Consider the following 21,334-nt stretch of genomic DNA (forward strand, 5'->3'; position numbering starts at 1 on the left):
CACCCCCACCAATATGTTTAACACCTGTCCAGAAGAATGCTCCCAGCTCTCTGCTTTTCTCTGCTACCATGCCCTTCACGTGATTCCACTTATTCCATCACATGTCCTCTCTCAGGAGCATGAGGAAGGGACTGTGCTCTTTAGCTCCTCTCTGCTGCCTTTGGGCCATCCTTCATCTACTCTCAAATCCACTCTTGTGGGACTTGGAACTCCAAACCATATCATCTTCTCTCCTTGTTGTCATCTCCTGACTTCATGATTATTACTTTGCAGCTATCAAGACCTCTGGAGCTGAGTTCCCAGTCTTCTCTCCATCCTGACTTCTCATTCATTCATTTATTCATTCTAGTACATCCTGAGCATACCAAATGTGAGGTGCTGTACAAGGTGCTAGGGATACATTACTGAGGGAAATAAAACCATGTTTTCATGGGGCTTGCATTTCAGTGTTAGGGAACAGAGGAAGGGGATACAGACATAAACAAGAAACAATATAAAACCTAATAGATAACGTGCCAGGTGGTGGTTAATGCTTTAAAGAAAAATCAAACCAGCTAAGTGGACAAAGAGAGATGAGTACACGCAGGGAAGGGCAGAGAAGGCTGCCCAAAGAGGTTACATTTGGAGACTGAGCCAAGTGTGTGACAAACCTGGGGATGGCTGGACGAAAAGCAGGTGAGGGTGAGGGGACCAAAAGTGCAAAGGCCCTGAGGCAGGTTATGTTCTTGGCACATCTGAGGAATTGCTGGAGAGAATCACGTAAAGGGAACACGGTAGGAGATGTGCTCAGAGAGTCAGGTAGAACCAGATTATGAATGGCCTTGTAGACAATGGTCAGCAATTCAATACTATTGAATATTGGGAAGTCCCATTGGGTTGGGAAGTCCCATTGGGATGGGAAGTCACTGGAGAGGTTGGTGCAGAAGAGTGGCTCAATCTGACTTAGTTTGTGAAGGAATCACTCCAACTGCTCTGTAAAGAATGACCTGCATGTTGGGCAAGGACAGAAGCAGGGAGACCCGCTGGAAAACTATGACGACAGTCCAGGTGAGAAATGATGGTGGCTCCGACCAGGGTGGAGGGGGAGGAGGTGACAAGCAGTGGTCAGATTCCAGGTACATCCTGAAGGTAGAACCAACAAGATGATTCTTGGATTTCTTACCAAACGAAACAATGGAGTTGTCATTTGCTGAGACATTGTAAGCTGGGCAGGAGTAGATTTGAGAGAGAAATTAAGAGTTCAGTTTTGGACATGTTAAAATTATGGTGCCTTCTTAAAATCCAAGTGGAGATCACCCTTGGTAAGTTAAATATTACTGTGACTGACCTGCTGACATCCAGGATCAGGGCATACAAATTCAAATGCTTTCAAGGGCAAGGCAGTCAATATAAATAAGTATTGAGGGCAGCTGAAGACTGTAGCTGATCAAAGAGTAAATATCCCAACTACACTGGAAGACACTACTAAGCCCAGTCTAGTGTTGTCACCAGAAATCTGGGATCAATGTCCCTAGACCTTCTAATTTTTTCTTAGATGGAAGAATCTGAATTTTTAACAATCAAATCTTACAGGGAAAAAAGTTCCATAGTCTACTAAATTCAAGAATTACTCAGTTAAATAAAAAGTTCTTACTTTGGGACTTATTGGTGTCCTTAATTTTGTAATGCACATTGCAAAAGAGATTTGGTTTAGCATTTCTCTTACTTATTTGACAGAAGAACTTTCTTTTAATGCAACGTCTCAAGGGGCAAGCATTCCTCGGCACACACTTTGGGGAATGCTGGTTTATGGGTAAGTCTTAGATGTTACATCAACAACCCTTATGCTCCCTCGTTGGAAGTTTTAGGGCATATGGTAATATATTTATTGCAGCTTATGAGTTATAGTTGATCACACACACACACAGAGCCAATTTTGTTAGCTGTTCTAACAGCTCATATCAGATTTAGTGAAATGCAAATGGAACAATTATTAAAGTCTTCTAACTTGTTAAATAACTAAGAGGAGTTTTGACGCTATCATTGGTGAAGAAACACTTAGTGAGATCACAGCGGCACTGAGTCACTTTATTTCCTAGCTCCTATGCCTTCTTTACCAATTATGCTATCTAAGGTAGTGACGGGAAGGGCAGCTAACTACCATTATGCACAGATGTTCCTTGTTTTACTTATCCACGAGGAGCGAAGAAGAGAAGGACAAATAAATCAGGAATGGAAAATTTGTAACAAAAATGCAAGACTAATCTTGTTGCAGGTCTTTAAAGTATATCCCCCAGAATATATTACAACATTTGAGGTGCAAGTCTGGTCTCTGAAGACTTAGAGTATGTAGTCTGTTTAAGAGTGCTCACAATACAGTTGAGGAGATCAGTACATAAAAAGATAAGCAATATGGAATTGTCAAATATTGTCAAAAATGTCTATAAAAGTTCAGAGAAAGCAGAGGATAAAGTGGGTTTGTGTGGCCAGCGGCAGTGTCCTATGAGCTGGTCTTTGATGCATAGGGAGGCATCGGGTCCAGAGGAGGGTGGTGGGAATTCCATGCAGGAAAGACAAGTAGAGATAAAGACAGGGCAGTTTAGGGACTATGATCAGATCACATAAGGCTGTTAAGATTGGGAGGTAAATGGAACACAAGCCTGGACCAGATCATGCTAGACGTGGGGTTCCAAGTAAGAAACTGTGGCCTTAACTGTGTAGGTAGCAAAGAGTCTGATGGATTTTGAGCATGAATCTGCCCTACTCAGGCAATTTGAAATGGTGAGGCCATAAGGGAGATGGTGAGGCAAGTGCCCTCTGCAGGACCCTAGGTAGAGGTGATGAGCACTGGAGGAGGGAGCTGACAGTGGGAATAGAAGGAAATTATAATATTATGAAGGAAAAAATGATCGATAGGACTTTTAAACCTATTGAATGTGGGAGAGGCAAAGGAAAAAGGCAGGCATTGACCCTGGGTCTCTAAGAGAATGGTTATCCTGATAGCAAACTGGTTTATATATATTTAAGACACAGTGGTACCACTCAAGTGGTAGTGCATTTAAGTAGAAATGCTCAATTTCTACTTAATTCATTAGTGACTTAGGACTAGAAATTGAGAAGGAAAGGGAAATAATGTGCATTAAGATACTGCTGTATTCTCAGCTATGTACTAGATCCTAATTTAGGAGAGAAATGGGGCTGGAGTTTGCAATTTGGCACCATCTGCATAGATGTCAGTCAAATCAGGAGAATGGAAAGGATTCAATGAAGACAAATTTATCACTTTCTCTATGTCCCTTCACTATGAAAACAGTTATCACACAAAAATAGATGCATATAAAAAACACTACATCACATCACATCACATGATCAGTCGAAATGTCTGAGTTCCATAAGCTAATTTTGAGGTGTAGACAGTGATTGAGATTAGGAAGGAAAACAGAACTGTAATTGATCTCTCCTATTCTTCTCTCCCCTGAGGGAGGTAGACAGACACAAAACAGGAGTCAGGAGGGAACCAGAGGAGAAAGTTTTTGGGAGAGTTTCTACCTGCTGAGATAAATAGGAATAAAAGTAAACTCTCTCCTTAAAGAATAACAACCCTTTGAAAAGTGTCTCTTACTTTTCTAGAACTCATTGTCAATGTACAGACACACTCCTTTCATTCCCATCATAAAACTTTCCATTCACAAGCCAGTGAGGAGTCACACATTCCACCTTCATCCTTCCTTTCATTCCCATCATAAAACTTTCCATTCACAAACCAGTGAGGAGTCACACATTCCACCTTCATCCTTCCTTTCATTCCCATCATAAAACTTTCCATTCACAAGCCAGTGAGGAGTCACACATTCCACCTTCATCCTTCCTTTCATTCCCATCATAAAACTTTCCATTCACAAGCCAGTGAGGAGTCACACATTCCACCTTCATCCTTCCTTTCATTCCCATCATAAAACTTTCCATTTACAAGCCAGCGAGGAGTCACACATTCCACCTTCATGCTCCGGCACACCAGGGTCTCAGTGTTTCCCTGTTGCTTTCATGTCCGTCCTGGAACTCAGGTGCAACAGGCAGAGTAACAACACAGATGTTTCTACCGCAGTCATCCGTCTTTTCCATTTGCCACAATTCTCCAGGGTGAGCTGGGTCTACCCCTTCCTTCTTCCCAGCAGTCAGGAAGGTCATGCTGCTTAAAACGTCTCTCTGTTTAAATGCCCAGAGAAGGGAAAAATGGAGGAGCCATAACAAGAGAGAACAGTGGGGCAGACAAAGGTAGACTAAATTTGCAAACTTAGAAAGCATCTCAAAATACATTAGTTACTTAATATAAAAGTGTTTCCATTCCTGGTACTCTTGCTTTCTTTGATTCTATAAATGTAATACAGTAAATATTATAACTGTGTATATCACAGATTTAGTTAATGGCATGACTACTTCTAATGACCAGAATATAGGTGTTATCTTTGAACTCAATAACACAATATATCAGTGTCAAAAGTTCCTCAAGATCCTGGGAGTAGAAACACCTTCCTTAGGACCATGAAAGATGTACACGTTAGCACTCCTGGGTTCTTACAGATTCCCATGGAATTTCTTGCTAAAAAGGGAGAGTGCTGGGAGGCTTTGAGGCTGAGGGTTTCCTAAAAAGCATCCCCAGCAGTATATTTGCACTATCTAAAATAAATTCATATATGGAAGTGGCTGTCTCAAGACCCATGTCTATATAATGGCCGGTCGAGTAACTGATGCTCACACTCCTAGAAACTAGGCAATATGCTTTGAACACACAAAACGGGGGTGAGGGGTGGAGGAGGTGAAGGAGAACCTACACAAATGCTCACTAATTGAAAGTTGCCAAAATGAAAAGCTTTAATAAAAAGGTAATAACACCCACTTATTGTAAATTTCCAGTTCACAACTAAGATACTATCACAAGACAAATTATGATGGAAAATAGTTAGCTCAGACCTGTCCTGACTGAAATAACCACCTATTTGGACAATGAAGAACATTCCTACGATGAATGCTCACATAACCCTGCCACCAGAATCTCCACTTAAATGGTAATGGCCTAACTCTGTAAACAAAAATAACTTGCAAAATTGGCTCAAACAGGACCATGGGTGTTTTCTACCATTATTAAGGAATAACCGTTTACTTTCTCTGTTGCCTGTAAACATTAGGTTCTCACTGCTCTTAATTCCTGACATTACAGTTTTATCTGTAACCTAATTCCTGAATCTAGCTGTTACCAGATTCCACAAATACCAAACACAGGTTAGTGCTTGGCAGCCCAGTGAGAGTCTTACAGAAAGAAGTCCTTCACGGAGTTCATAGCTCCCTTTCCACCTCCATGAATGAAGAGTGTTCAAGTTCTTGATGCTGGCACCCCTCCAGGTGCAGGGAGGAAAAGACGGCAGGGCTTCCCATAGCCACCCTACCAGCCTTCAGTGCCTGCATTCCAAAACAGTCCTAAATCACAGAGAAGCAAGAGTGGGAGCTTCATGAGATCATCAGATGTATCTATAGAAAATAATGAGTTTTCACTTGGAATAAAAGACTTTACAACAAAATTTTAGAATTAATTAGCAACCCCATCCTACTTCAATGGTGTTGCATTTGCATAAAATAACCAAAGGCACTTAATGCTCTTCTCTTACCTGCCTACTGTCCCTTTGGGAGGATGTTGAAGAGGAGGCACTTCTATGAGTTGGAGTGGATGTTTTGTGAGCAGGGGAGATGCCCTTCTCATCTGAACTCATTGCTGCAGTTAAAGCCTAGTTTTATGCACTTAAGATCATCCCAATCTTCTCTCAAATCCACAAAGAAGTAGATGATTTTTCAGCTTCATTCCATTTCATGAATCAGGTTTGACTAGAAAAGAGCAGTCAAATATTAAGGGTGTCCAAACCACCTAAAAGCAAAACAAACAAGCCTCATATAAGTCATTAAAAGTCAAATTAAAATAATTATATTTAGGAAAAAATATTAATTTGTGTTAGTGAGAGGAAGAACTCTGAGAAATTAGGAATATTTCTTCCGCTAGATTTTAAGGTGGAAGATGAAAGTGTTAATAGGCTAAAAAAAAAAAGGACTGTCAACAAGGAAAATGGGAAGAAATCATGTGCTAAGTCATATTCTGTCCTTTTGCATTTTCTTTGTTTTAAAGCAGATTATAATGCTGTATTTGAGACCCTAATGCCAAAGATTCTCCTCCAGAAATGTAATCTATCCTACCCAATGGACTAGAATGAGTTCGGTCCATGTTTGCCTTCAGTTTAGTTTAGCTATGCCATGTATGGGACGGTTAAATCCAACACAAAGTAGTCAGTTATAAAACAGTTAATGCATTATGTTAACATATTATGTACATCCTGTGATCCACTATCATTTGTGAAGGATCAAGGAATACATATATCCAGTTATTTGTACCTCAAAACTACAGCATGCCTACATGTGAGTCTCAACAACCAACATGCTCACAAACATCTACAGATTGACAGGGTATCTTAGAGCAGGGGTAACTGGAGTTCCTTCACTTATACACAGTCAACAGCCACTTCAATTTTTTTACTTGGATTCACATAAGGAAGGTTTGCATTGTTAATGTTAATATTAAAAGCTTGTGTCAGAGAGAAACTCTCAAATTGGCCTTGTCTCCAACACAGCTATGCTAAAAAATGTTACAAGGTAAGCACTATGGTGTAACACTAAAAGCTTAAAAAATAATGTTTCCCAAAAGATAGACAATTAAAGTGAACTTTATCCTCTTATAAGAAGAAGGCCACATTCTAGCCCCCATCTTAATGCTAAGGAAGTACAGAAACCAGAACACTTGTATAGGTTTGTTAGAATGGGCTGGGAAGGAAAGCTGTTGGCAGGAAACAGAAATCAATCTTTAGTCCACAAAAAAGTGAGACCTGAACTTCAGTCCAGAGGGTGAGACAGTGAATCAAGTAAACAAAAAAAGATGGAGATACATGGGCATTATGAAGACAGCGAGTGAGGTGAACTAATGGATCTGGGCGTCAGAGATCCATTAGTCCAAAGGATGAGGAGTTAACTAGATACCTGGGTGTGTGGCATGACATGATCAACAGATGAGTGGTAGCCAATATGACTAGAGTCAGAGAGATGGTGATATGGTGGTCAAAGAACACAGAGGCCAGTCCCTGCAGGACCTTGTAGGCCATGACAGTTGCTATGGTCTGACGTATGTGCCAAAATTTCATGTGTTAGAAACCTAACCCCAAGGCAACAGTATTGGGAAATGAGGCCTAATGGGAGGTATTTAGGTCATGAGGGTGGAGCCTTCATGACCAGGTTAGTGTCGCTATATAAATAGCTTGTGATATGGCTTGGTTGTGTTCTTACCCAAATCTCATCCTGAATTGTGGCTCCCATAATCCCCATATGTCATGGGAAGAACCAGATGGGAAGGAATTTAAATCATGGGAGTGGTTACCCTCATGCTGTTCTCATGAGAGATCAGATCTGATGGTTTTATAAGGGGCTTTCCCCACTCTTGCTCAGCATTTTTTCTTGCTGCTGCCATGTGGAGAAGGACCTGTTTGCTTCCCCTTCTGCCATGATTTTAAGTTTCCTCCCCAGCCATGCAGAACTGTGAGTCAATTAAACCTCTTTCCTTTATAAATTAGCCGGTCTCGGGTATGTCTTTATTAGTAGCATGAGAATGGACTAATACAGCTTGTAGGAGTGGGTTCTCGCTCTTCTGCTCTCCTACCATGTGAGGACATGGGGTTCCTCCTCTCCAGTGGATGCAACGTTCCTCCTCTCCAGTGGATGCTCTTGGGAGCAGAGAGGCGACAGGGCCCTACCCTGCTGGTGCCTTGATTTCCTAGCCTTTGGGACCATGAGAAATAAATTTAGGTTCTTTATAACTTATCCAGTCTTGGGTATTCTGTCATAGAAGCACAAGTGGACTAAGACATTGGCATTTTGATTTTTATCATAAGCATGAGAAGACATCAAGACGTAAGCAGATTTGTGTTACTAAAGGGTGACTCTCCATGGGGAGACTCCAAGTGGAGAAGTAAACAAGATGGGGGGCCCAATCAGGACTCAGGAGAGGATGGTAGAGTGGTGGCAGAAATTCCAACACTGAGTCCTGTGGCGTGTGACTGGACATGGCAGGGGAGGCAGGGCTGAGGATAACTCTCATGCCTCTGGCATTCCAAGCAAGAAATGGCCAAAGGAAACCTATGATCCATAGGAACGTCATGACTGTGGTTTGAGACATTGCTGAGGCATTCAAATGGACAAACTCTTGGAAACGTAGGTCTGAAGTTCAGGGAAATCTAGGCTGGAGATGTAAATGTTTAATAGACTATGGTAATGATACAAATATATTAATCAGATCCTTTACAGATCATGTAAATTTCACATGTGCCAGTAAATGAAATTTTATATGGGTCTATAGTTATATTTTTAAAAATCTGTAACATAATATTAACGGATTATGTCACCCTGAATGTGTTATTCAGGATTTTAATGGTCACCTGTTTATAGAGAATACCTAAAAGAACAATCCCAATAATTATAGGGGGAATTTTTATAAACTGGGAAAACTGGACATTCTAATGAATAGAACTTGTAATCCAGTCTTAAGATTTCAACTCACTGTCACCACAGGAAAAATAAAAGTTCCTTACCCTCCAAACTGGGAGACTTTCTCTTGAAACAAAACTAGCCTTTGAACAAATAGAAATGGAAAGCACTGCATATCTCTTATGTGAGCTAGAGATGAGTTTCACTAGTATTGGCAAAGGTAGTAATAAACCTCCACTTGATAGGCGGCCATCTAATCTTTTTATTTTATGAAGGCAATCTAATAAGTGAGTAAAGTTTCTGATGCCAAGCTGTGGTGCCAGCAAACAGAATGTAGAGACACTGCTTGGATCCTTGATTTGAAGTATTTAGCTTTCTGGTCCAAGATGTTTTACAAGTAGATACTGACTCTTGAGCCAAAAGGGAAGTACTTTTGTGATGCATTCAAGTGCTCCCAAGGGAAGAGGTTGAAACAACCTAACTCATTAAACTGTTATACATTTGGAAGTACACTCAATCCAAGGTATAGTTCCTCTGCTGGATTTTTTTTTAACTGTACTTTTTTTGTTAACACCAACGCTAACACTTTGATTTTTGTTTTAATTTAATATGACATTTTCAGGGTAACTTGTTTACGATAAAAGGGCAACATTTCAGTTGAACTACAGTTACAAAATATGTTGAATAATGGCAAAATGAAGAAAAAGTAAGAGAACTTAATTCATCCCAAGAATTGTTTTTGAGGTTATTGTTGTTTCTATGAATTTTTGTTAGTTTTTTAATAGAAAGGGTTTCAAGTACCTAATATCAAGTTGAATGAGATGACCTTCAAAAATTATTCTAACCAATCTTCAATCAAGTGTTTGACCACCTGCTGTTTTTCAAATGCATTATAAAAGTAAATCTAAACTCTGAGCGAAGGTCACACCCACTTATTATTTATTCTTAGAGTGTAGGAATTGCTATAACATAAAAAAATTCATCTCCATAAAAGAACATTTTCAGAAATTGCCTAAACAATATTCTAAACCAAAGAAAGGCCATAAATTTTAAAGTCAATACCAACATAATTACTATACTCAATGAGAAAAGTGTTGTGGCTGAAAATAACAGCAAAATGAGAGAGCTGAACATCTAATTTTTCTGTCTCATTCTTCCTTTGTAACAGTGGGAACACTACAAGTATTGCTAAGTGCTGTAACATTTGCATTTTCACTGAGTGACATAAAACTCAGATTTATGACCCAGGGACCTAATTAAAGCAAAAGCTGGTAGGGAAGACTTCTAGAATTTGCTGTTCAAAGGCATCATAAATTGTACATGTCCAGAAAAACACTTGAGATTGGGGACCACTTACCCTGGGCTAGTTGTAATGTGTCACAACAAAGCCCCAAATCTCTTTATCACAGTCCTGAAGGCTGAGAAATCAAGCACTGGCAGGTTAGGGCCCCGTCTCTCTGCTTCCAAGAAAGGTTTATTTTTAGATCAATTGCACGTCCCTTAGGTCAGCTGCAGACCTACTCTGAGTCCTCTTCATTCCAGGCTTGACACACAGTCCCCAGGAGAGGTAGAGCAGAGCCACTGGAGAACCATAAGATGGCTCTTAGAGCTTTTGCTCATAGGTGATACAGGTTAGCTCACTCACGTTTTATTGGCCAAAACAAGTCATATGGCCCAGGTAAGGTCAATGATGGATGAAACTACAGTTCTCCCAGTAAGCGAGGCAGCAGATATTTGGGTACAATAATAATTTACTATATAAACTATAGAAAAAGATTTAAAGTACAGTTGAAAATATTTAAATTGACTCCAGTTACATCACTGAGAAATAACCCTTGTTAACATTTTTGGTTCTACTTTAATCAAAGTAGGAGAATAACATTCACACTATCTGCAGTATGGTTTTTCGATCAACAGTATATCACTAATGGCTTTTTTGATAAACAAAGAAACTTCAACAATATCTTTTTTCTCTTTTTTCTTTTTTTCTTTTTTTTTGAGACAGAGTCTCACTCTGTTGCCCAGGCTGGAGTGCAGTGGTGTGATCTTGGCTCACTGGAACCTCTGCTTCCTGGGTTCAAGTGATTCTTCTGTCTCAGCCTCCTGAGTAGCTGGGATTACAGGCACGCACCACCACACCCAGCTAATTTTTGTATTTTTAGTAGAGATGGGGTTTCACCATGTTGGTCAGGCTGGCCTTGAACTCCTGACCTTCTGATCCACCCACCTTGGCCTCCCGAAGTGCTGGTATTACAGGCATGAACCACTGCGCCCAGTTCAATAATACCATTCTTAATCATCACAATAAGGCCGCCACACAGATATACCACAATACATTTAACCATTCTTCTTTTAGGACATTTAGGTTGTACTCAGTATATTTTGGAACAAGAAGATTTATCACAGAAGAGTTTGTAACAGTTATACATTTACTTTCGATCATTATAAAAATGACCCTTTTCATCCCTTTCAATACTTGTTTTGCTTTATCTGATATTATCTGTTCCCTTTTTGCTAGCAAGTGATTAATGAAACTTTGTCCATCCTTCCCACTTGAACTTCCTTATATTTTATGTGTCCCTCTAGTAATGATCAGGTTGGGTTGTTCAAAAAGTCTAATTTTAGTGAAGTATTTCAAATTTCTACTTAATGTTATAACTAATAATTGATCTTACCCCTGCCATATCATTTTGTACTTTTTATTCTTTTTGTTCTTCTTTGATTCCTTTAATGCTTGATGGCTTTTGCTTGATAATCTAGCTTTTGCAGCGTACTGACTTGTACATGGTTTTAACAGACTTTTATATTTGATAATAATTTGAAAGATAATTCTCCTTTTAAAGTTCTATTTCCATTTCCCTTTAAGTTTCTCTAAATTACGCTGGAACCTACAGTCTGTAAGTGACAGTTAAGAGTAAAATGGGGCCGGGTATGATGGCTCATGCCTGTAATCCAGCATTTGAGAGGATAAGGAAGTAGGATCACTTGAGGACAGGAGTTCAAGACCAGCCTGGCCAACATGGCAAAACCCTGTCTCTACTAAAAATACAAAAATTAGCTGGGCAGGGTGACACATGCTTGTAATCCCAGCTACTCGGGAGGCTGAGGCACAAGAATCACTTGAACCTGGGAGGCAGAGGTTGCAGTGACCTGAGATCATACCATTGCACTCCAGCTGGGCGACAGAGCGAGACCCTGTCCCCGCTGCCCCCGCCACAAACAGACAAACAAACAAGCAGACCTTCATCTCACCTCTCTTGACCTCTGTATGGCAGGTGCATCTGACAGCAATAACTTAAGCATACCCTGAGAGTGACCCTACGGTCTAAGAAGAATGTGTGTGCAAAGTCCCAGGCAAAGGAATAAAGGAGTGACCCATGTGGAGTGTCACTCCTTGTCTATGAGGAACATCTGTACTCCCTGCCCGTCCCTTGGAACACAGGTCATACAGGGCATCGAGGTTTTGGTTTAAATGGAAGTTGCTAGATGGAGGTTGCTAAGTGAAAATGCCATGTAAACTGCATGAATTTATAAATGGCAGCAGTTCTCCTGTCCAGCCCACCATCATTAGACTGTCCCTGTATGTAACTTCCTTCAAAAAACCCTTCATCTCGTTCACTGTCTCTGGGTCTCTTCTTTGACCTCCAGAATGTGGTGTCTTCCCTACTGGAGTAAACTAGGAACTGGCACAACACCATACCCAACAACAAAAAGAAATCACCAAATTTTTCTTTTCCCAGTCTTCTCTATTTTGGTGATTTGATCTGAGTTTTGGAGAATTATACTTGGGTTTCTAGAGCAAGAGAGAGGAGCTGCTACCCCTTTTTCTGGTTGGGACCTACAAGGATCTCAAAGTTTGAAGACAAATTGTAAGAAAAGCCAAGCTTTTAAGACTATAAGAAAAGGCACCTCCTCTTCTGCGAGTGAAGATAAGGTTTGTCATCATCAAAACTTGGCTAGATTTTCCTCAATTTGAGATATATAGCTTTCATAAAATTGGAGTCTAGTCCTCCATAGTTTGACATTATATTATTCTATTTGAAGCTAGTGTTGTTTGAGTTACTGGGAGTTTGCCTTTTTAAACATTTGCATGACTATTGACAGAGAATTTGGAGGAACCTCATTAGAAAATCCTAGATGCAAGTTTCCTGATTTCAACTGAACAAGGCTCTACTTTCTCTGCACTCTTCTTAGGCTCCTTACTAAGTAAATGAATAAGACAAACCCTCCTCCTTCTGTGGGCAGCCTTCAAACTGATGGGTGGGAAAAGGAAAAAGAAAGAATGAAGAGGAATTATATTTTTTTACTTTGTTTAGCTATAAATCTGAATTTTGTATTTGAAATAAGTTTTACAGTTAATTAAATATTGTAAAACATTTATTAATCTCGTATTGGCACAATTTAATGTAATCATTACCAAAATCATAACAGGATTTTTAATGAATTGGCAATATTATTCTAAAGTTCATCTGGGCTACTCTGGTTATACAGCTTACAGGTTAACTTTGCTTCACAAGGAGGGAAAGATAGAAAAGGAAGGGAGGGCAGGAGGGAGGGACAGAGGGAGGGAGGAAGGAAGAGAAAGGAAAGTTCATCTGGAAGTGCAAAAGTGTGAGAATAACAAAAAATATTTTTAAAAAATGATAAAAGATATCTTACCCTATCACATACTAAAGCTATTTAACATCGAACTTAGTTAACAGCAGTAGTACAGGGCCAGGAAAAGCAGATGGAACAGACAAGAATTCTAGAAACTAGTCTATGCAATGACAAAAAGGGTCTTAAAAACATCAGTAAGAATACTATTCAGTGCAAAAAAGAAACGAGCTATCAAGGCCACAAAAAGACACGGAAGAGGCTTAAATGCATATTAAGTGATCATTTCACCAGTACTAATTTTCCAAGACTTGTCAGTCACTTTTTGATCCATCATTTGGTTTCTGGCCTTTGCCAACATGTTTTGAAAGAAAGAACAGATAACGTCATAGTTCATATTTTAACAGAAAACTAATACTGGGAAATATGTTCTGATGACTGCTAACAGATATCAATTGTCAGCACAGTACAAAGACTTTTTGGCAACAATAGGAAATAACAAAATATTTTGCCCTACTTTGTGACCTTAAATGATGATTCATAAATCACCGGGTATGTACAAATTCTTACTACAGCACTATATGATTTCAACAGTACGTGTCCTGTTCTCTGGAGGAATTTGCAGTCAGAACAACCATTTCTGCACTGAGTTGAGGCATTCTGAGGAGTTGGCTAAAGCAAACAGAATGACTTGGGTTAAAAATGTCCTTGAACTATCTTGTGCATTGCTGGTGGGAATAGAAAATGATGTAGGTGCAGTGGAGAACAGTATGGAGGTTCCTCAACAAAGTAAAAATAGGCCAGGTGCAGTGGCTCACACCTGTAATCCCAGCACTTTTGGAGGCAGAAGTAGGTAGATCATCTGAGGTCAGGAGTTCGAGACCAGCCTGGCCAACAAGGTGAAATCCTGTCTCTAATAAAAATATAAAAAATTAGCTGGATGTGGTGGTGTTTGCCTGTAATTCTAGCTTCTCAGGAGGCTGAGGCAGGAGAATTGCTTGAACCCAGGAGGTGGAGGTTGCAGTAAGCTGAGCTTGTGCCACTGTACTCCAGCCTGGGTAACAAAAGCAAAACCTGTCTCAAACAAACACACGAAGAATTAAAAATAGATTACCTTATGATTCAGCCATTCCACTTTTAGGTATATGCCCTAAAAGAACTAAAAGCATAGGTTTAGATACTGTACAACTATGTCCATAGCAGCATGTAGCCAAAATGTGGAAGCAACCCAAGTGTTCATCAATAAATGAATGTATTTAAAAAAAGGGTTATATCCACACAATGGAATATTATTCAGCCTTAAAAAGGAAGGAAATTCTGACACGTGTAATGCCATAGATGGACTCTGAAGACATCATTTTAAAGTGAAATATGCCAGGCACAAAAGAACAAAAAACAATACTATATGATTTCACTTACATGAGGTGTGCAGAGTAGTCAAATGTATAAAGACAGAAGGTAGAATGGTGGTTATCAGGTCTGTGAGGAGGAGGAAATGGGGAGAGTACATGTTTAGCGGTCACATAGTTTTACTTCGCAAGAAGAAAAGGTTCTGGAGATGCATGGTAGTGATGGATACCAAAAAATGTGAATGCACTTTATGGCACAGAAGTGGATACTTCAAAGTGGTTAAAACGATAAATTTTATGCTATATATATTTTACTACAATAAAAAGTTCCTGAATCACCAGTTATAATGACTTCTACAATAAGCAAATATTAATTTTATACTATTTTGTGGTCAAGTTTCATCTTCTTTATAAAATCTTTCCTAACCTAATAGAATTGTCACTCCAATCTATTACTTCTATATACAAACATACATATATTTTTGAACATATACTGCACTGTATTTATTTGACTTGATTCTGTAAGATCTATGAGGCTGGGGACTATGGCACTTTTCTCATTATAGTCCAATGTCATGTGCCACAAAAGCCATTCAGATTGTTTACTGAGCTTATCGTTTTAGTTAAGATTTAAATCTTCCATTATATCAATTAAGTAACATTGACTGTGCTAGCAGACTATAGATATCTACCCTCAAATTAGTTCTTTTTCTTTTCTAATTTTTTTTTTGAGATGGGGGTCTCATTATGCTGCCCGGGCTTGTCTTGAAACTCCTGGGCTCAAGCAATCCTCCCACAGCCTCCCAAAGTGCTAGGATTACAGGTGTGAGCCACTGTACCCAGTCTAGTTCTTTTACTATATTTGCCTAAAGATAACCTAAAATAATCCATATGATTTGAGGACTGGAGTTTCCTATCTGTTCAATAGTGAGCTGGAGAGAAAGACGGTACAGGGTTCAACATTCCCAAGATAAAATCTCTTAGTTGTCCTAAGAAAAGGCCTGTTGGACTGCTAATGGTGCTATAGGGGCCTGAGAGACATTAGGAACAGGAAATAGATGCAGTGGCGTTAATTATTTCAAAACACCATCGATGGGTTAGCCTGACCACACAGAATTATGGCACCTGGCACCTAATTTACTAGATACCATCTACTAATTACAATATCTCATGGTCAGGAATCTTTTTTTTTTTTTTTTTTTGAAACGGAGTTTCGCTCTTGTTACCCAGGCTGGAGTGCAATGGCGCGATCTAGGCTCACCTCAACCTCCGCCTCCTGGGTTCAGGCAATTCTCCTGCCTCAGCCTCCTGAGTAGCTGGGATTACAGGCACGCGCCACCATGCCCAGCTAATTTTTTTGTATTTTTAGTAGAGACGGGGTTTCACCATGTTGACCAGGATGGTCTCGATCTCTTGACCTCGTGATCCACCCGCCTCGGCCTCCCAAAGTGCTGGGATTACAGGCGTGAGCCACCGCGCCCGGCCCATGGTCAGGAATCTTAAGCAGAATTTTGAAAAACTGTCATCTTCCAGAATAGCAGAATTTATGCAGGCCATTACCTGCATCAGGATGTCAAAAAGTCTACTTGTGTTGGGCATTCAAGCATGAGTGTTGGTTTCAATTATTGCTCATTCACTGTTACATGAGGGAAGGAACAGCTAACATGACCGAGAATCCCCTGCCAGGTCCCAGGTTCTGCAGGCTTGCAAATTCGTTTAATTGGAGGGTGGCAACCTTGGCACATATCTAGTGGTGAGCTGAAGCTGGCATGCACCAGCTCAGGAGCTATGTGCTTCAAAGCAGTTCAGGGCTTCAAAGACATTCCCCTGGGATGCTGAAATCGATCATGGTGGGGGTATCTATGCCATGCAAATGCTTCAAATCTGGGCTTTTTTTTTTATTTTTTAAGAGGATTATTAAACATTTGCCAATACACCACTGTCTATGGTGGTTTTCATCATAGTCGTTTTCATTTTTATTTTTACACTAAATAATCCCATGGACTGCCTGAGTTTCAAGCCAATCCTAACTCTGCCATTTTCTAGCTATGAAACCTCAGGCAGTTTACTGAAGTCTCTCTGTGCTTCAGTTTCCTCATCTATAAACAGGGATAGTAATAATGCTACTTCACAAACCCCAAGCTTGGGAAACGTCAGTGCTAATCATCTACTACATAGGTTCTCAAGGGTGGCAATGGGATCCACATATCACTTGGGAACTTCCTGGAAATGCAAATTCTTGAGCTCATCTATACTTGTGAAAAAACCTCTGAGGGTGGTGCCCAGCAATCTGTGCTTTAATAAGCCTGTTAGCAGGCAGCAGGTATGCCGAGTTGCCAATTGGGCCCTATTCTTCACTGGCCTAACACCAACAAAACTAGGGAATAGTAATACAGTATCAGACACAGAATCACCACCAAGTCACAGACCTAAAGCTCAAAAATAAAGGAATTGCTAAGATTTTTCCTTTGAAATTAAAAAAGTTTTGAAACAAGAATTTTAGGGATAAAGCATTTAGCGTGTAACCTTTACGTATTCCTAAATGATTTTTATACCGCAAATTAGTTTTAACAACTTTAGATAGCTTACAAAAAATGACTTTCTTATAAACACAGTACCTCCATTAATTTTTATTATAATTAATTTTTCAATAATTTTAGTTTTATAATTGTTTATTATAATTTTTTATTATATAAACACAGTACCTTCCAATAAAGAAAATAAATCAAAAAGTTCTATCATTAGCCCACAGTCTGTTGTCTACTAATCCTTGCAATTGCAAAGTATCTTAGATTCCAGATTCAGTAACCCAGAGAGAGAACCCAGCCACTGTCTTTGACTAGATGGAGAATGGAGGGTAGGTAGTGCTTTGCAAAGGTTTTATGCAAAGGGCCAGACAGAAAATATTTCAGGAATTGTAAACCATACAATATCTGCTGTGGCTACTCAAACTGCCATTGTGGTGGAAAAGCAGCCTTAGACAATATGCAAATGAATAAGCATGGTTATGTTCCAATAAAACTTTATTTATAATAATAACAGGCTGCAAATTTGGCTTGTGGGCTATAGTGCTGAACCTTGGATTAACCCCTAGACTATGAAACATCAGGATGCATTCTTAGAACCAGATGTTGGCGAGTACTTTCAAAGACTGTAGATTACTAAACAGCTTCCTATGGCAGGCAGGTCTGTTAATCTGCACTATAGTTGGTAAACCATTTAAGCAGGACATTCTGAATTTAATTGCTTCTTGTCAACTCCAGATTTTCCTATCTCCCCTAACATGCAAAAGAAGATCTTTATGCTTGCAAATGTAGAAATTTAAAAATATTAGTAAGATAAAAGTCAGAGGAACTTGTTTTCATCAAAGTAAGGTTTTATTTATAATGTTAATTTTATTAAAAACTCCATGAGGAAAAGAATTGCTAAGTTCCACCTTAAGAACAAAACCCTAAGTAGTCCCAGAATATTTTAGGAAAATGCATAAACTAAAAAGAAAAATAGACCTTGAGAACTGGTAACAGAGTAGATGTTAAGTGTTCTCACCATGAAAGAAAAAAAGAAAAAGCTGCTGGGTGCAGTGGCTTATGCCTGTAATCCCAGCACTTTGGGAGGCCAAGGCAGGCAGATCGCCTTAGATCAGGTTCAAGACCAGCCTGGCCAACATGGTGAAAACCTTCCTCTACAAAAATGCATGATAGCAGGTGCCTGTAATCCCAGCTACTCGGGAGGCTGAGGCAAGAGAATCACTTGAACCCAGGAGGCAGAGGTTGCAGTGAGCCAAGATCACACCATTGCACTCCAGCCTGGGTGACAGAGTGACTCCGTCTCAAAAATAAACAAACAAAAACAAAACCAAAAGCCAAGGGTGAGGTAATGCACATGTTAATTAGCCCAATTCAGCCATGCCCTCATGTCTATATGTTTCAAAACATGTCGTACATGACCAAAATACGTAATTCTAACTTGTAAATTAGAGAAAAAAATCTAGAAATGTTAAAAAAAAAAAAAAAAAAGTTCTGGTGGCCAAAACTAATTGATTTGACTAGAGAAACAAAATTTGATAACACAGATGGTCCCTGACTTACAATGGTTTGACTTAGAATTTTCCAGCTTTATAATAGGTTAATCCTATCATAAATTGAGGAACAGCTATACAAAAATCTCTTCTGCTAAAGCTAATGTTATTCCTTAATCATCATCCTACATTCCAGAAGATATCAGTTTTAAACATTGAAAGCAACAGCCTGTTCTTAGCATTAAAATTTAGCTCATGAAAATCTTAAAACATGTGAGTAGCTTAATTTTACCTTTCGAAAAAACATTTTCCAATCAATATTGGATACTTTTAAGAAATCTGGTATCATGTATTATTTGGGAATGATGATTGTCTCACTCTGTTTCTGCCTTTGAAACCAAATCTGGAGAAATATTTCTATTCAAAACATTTTTTAGATTCTAAAAACATCTAGCTATTTAGGTTTTACCTCCTTTTTCAATTAGGTTCAGAACTGGTATAACCCATGATTATATGGAACAATGCAGTTCATTTATTCTAAGTATAAGACACCTAGTAGGAAAATAGAATAAAATAATTGAAAGAGAAACTGAATCAGAAAATCCAGGACATGCAGTCAATGTACACAGGGTGACTGCTGATAATTCTTTGTTTTTCTGAATACTTCATTATTATTTGATATTTGAATAAAGTACTCAAAAGGATTTTTTTAAAGACTAAGAACTAAGAACTCACTGTCAAGTCTAAGATACTAAAGACTTTCATTTTTTTCTAAAAGTTTTATAATTTTACTTTTTATATTTAAATCTGTGATCTATTTTGAGTTAATTTTATATAAAGTATAGAGTTTAGAGGTTCACTGTTTTGTATACAGATATCCAATTGCTTGTGCACTATTTGTTGAAAAGGCTATCCTTCTTTTTTTTTTTTTTGAGATGGAATTTCAGTCTTGTTGCCCAGGCTGGAGTGCAATGGTGCAATCTCGGCTCACTGCAACCTCCGCCTCCCAGGTTCAAGCAATTCTCCTGCCTCAGCCTCCCAAGTAGCTGGGATTACAGGCACCCACCACCACGTCCAGCTAATTTTTTGTATTTTTAGTAGAGATAGGGTTTCTCCATGTTGGTCAGGCTGGTCTCAAACTCTCAACCTCAGGTGATCCATCCTCCTCGGCCTCTCAAAGGGCTGGGATTACAGGCATGAGCCACCTGTGCCCGGCCAAACTATCCTTCTTTGATTAAATTTCTCTTGTGCCTTTGTCAAAAATTAGTTGGCAAAGACTGGGAAGGGTAGTGGGGGTGGGGGAAAGTGAGGATAATTAATGGGTACAAAAAAATAGTTAGAAGGAATGAATAGGGCCTAGTATTTAATTGCATAACAGGGTAACTATAGTCAACAATAATTTAATTGTACATTTCAAAATAACTAAGAGTATAATTGGATTGTTTATAACACAAAGGATAAATGATTAAGGGGATAAATACCCCACCTTCCATGATGTGATTATTATACATCGTATGCCTGTATCAAAACATCTCATGTATCATATAAATGTATATACCTACTATGTACCCACAAAAATTAAACATAAAAGATTTTTTTAAAAAATTAGTTGGGCACAAAAAAAAGGAAGAAGGTAAACTAACTCTACTTGTAGGTTGTATTAGACTGCTGAAGTTTAAGAAATTAAAATGAAGCATTTTAGCTTATTTTGTTTTATTTTTCCCTGCCCTCCACCTAAAATGAAGTATTTTTAAAAGGCAGAATTTGTCTAGTTCAAAATGAGCAACAGGACAAAAGTCCAGAATGGAAGAGAATTCAGGTAACAGGTTCTCCCACCCACCACTCTCCCTGAAGCCCCTTTCTGTGTAAGTGTGGCTTCTTCATCTTTGTAAATCTAAGCAACACTGTACTTGATTCAGTATACATTTTGGCATTTCTTCACCACTATCTTTCTTTTAAATGTTTTATTTTGGAATAATTTTAGATTTGCAGGAAAGATACAAAAATACCATGGGGAGTTCTCATATACCCTTTACCCAAGACTTCTTCCAGTTTTCACCAGTTTTTCAGAAGCTGACAAAACAAGACATTTTCATCTGAAACTTTAACTACTTACAGTGCCAGTTGAAAAAAAATAGACATTTGGAAACAAATTTAAATGCCAAAACTGTACTTATTGTTTAAATAAACTCTACAGTATCTTCAAATTTAGTATTCTAAACATGAAAAAGTCAGCAAATCACCCTGCAGTTCTCAGATCAAATGTTACCCTGGAAGAGGCACACACCTTGTCACTTTCTAGCACAACGCTCTTTTCATTTCCTTTACAGCTCTTATCTCACTCAATATTTATATTATCTGTGTACTGGCTTATTGTCTATCTCCAGATAATCTCACCTGTCTTGTTTCCTGCTCTCATTGTTATAACCCCAGGGCCTGTAACAGTTCCTGGAGGGTACCAAATGGATACTCAATAGACTTTGCTGGATGAATGAATGAATGGCTGGATGGATGGATCAATGAATGGCTCTCTGAATGACCAAACACTTGAGATGCAGCAGGGATGATAAAAGACACATGATAAAAGACACATCCATTTAGACGACTCTTAGTTCTAAAATGTTAACCCTTTAAATAACTAGCACCAGCCATACACAGTTGCAGTTTGGGGGAGGCTGTGTGTTTTTCCTTCATTTTTGTAGTTATTTCTTACAGGAGCAAAGTTTAGAATTGTTGCTTGAAAAGACAAACCTTTCAAAGGAGATTTGTGTGGTTGATTCACTGCAAAAGTAATTTCTGGCATTAATCATTTGCTTTGCAA

General features: G+C 39.0%; 1 protein-coding gene across 12 annotated transcripts in view; it reads right to left on the reverse strand.

Annotated features, from left to right (window-relative positions):
• OSBPL6 (oxysterol binding protein like 6) overlaps positions 1–21,334 on the reverse strand; it is a 140,236-nt gene that overhangs the window by 82,622 nt on the left and 36,280 nt on the right. For 11 of the 12 annotated variants that reach the window (XM_064373304.1, XM_064373303.1, XM_064373308.1 and 8 more), the window contains exon 4: positions 5,643–5,856. In XM_064373304.1, the coding sequence (XP_064229374.1) occupies positions 5,643–5,744 (102 nt within the window). In that variant the 5' untranslated portion in view covers positions 5,745–5,856. Of the gene's footprint in view, positions 1–5,642; positions 5,876–21,334 lie in introns of those variants that run through there. The other variant, XM_064373305.1, reaches the window with a different exon arrangement.

The sequence above is a fragment of the Aotus nancymaae genome, unplaced genomic scaffold (genome assembly GCF_030222135.1).
Source record: "Aotus nancymaae isolate 86718 unplaced genomic scaffold, 86718_ANA_hifiasm-v0.15.2.pri h1tg000008l, whole genome shotgun sequence".
Classification (NCBI taxonomy): domain Eukaryota; kingdom Metazoa; phylum Chordata; class Mammalia; order Primates; family Aotidae; genus Aotus; species Aotus nancymaae.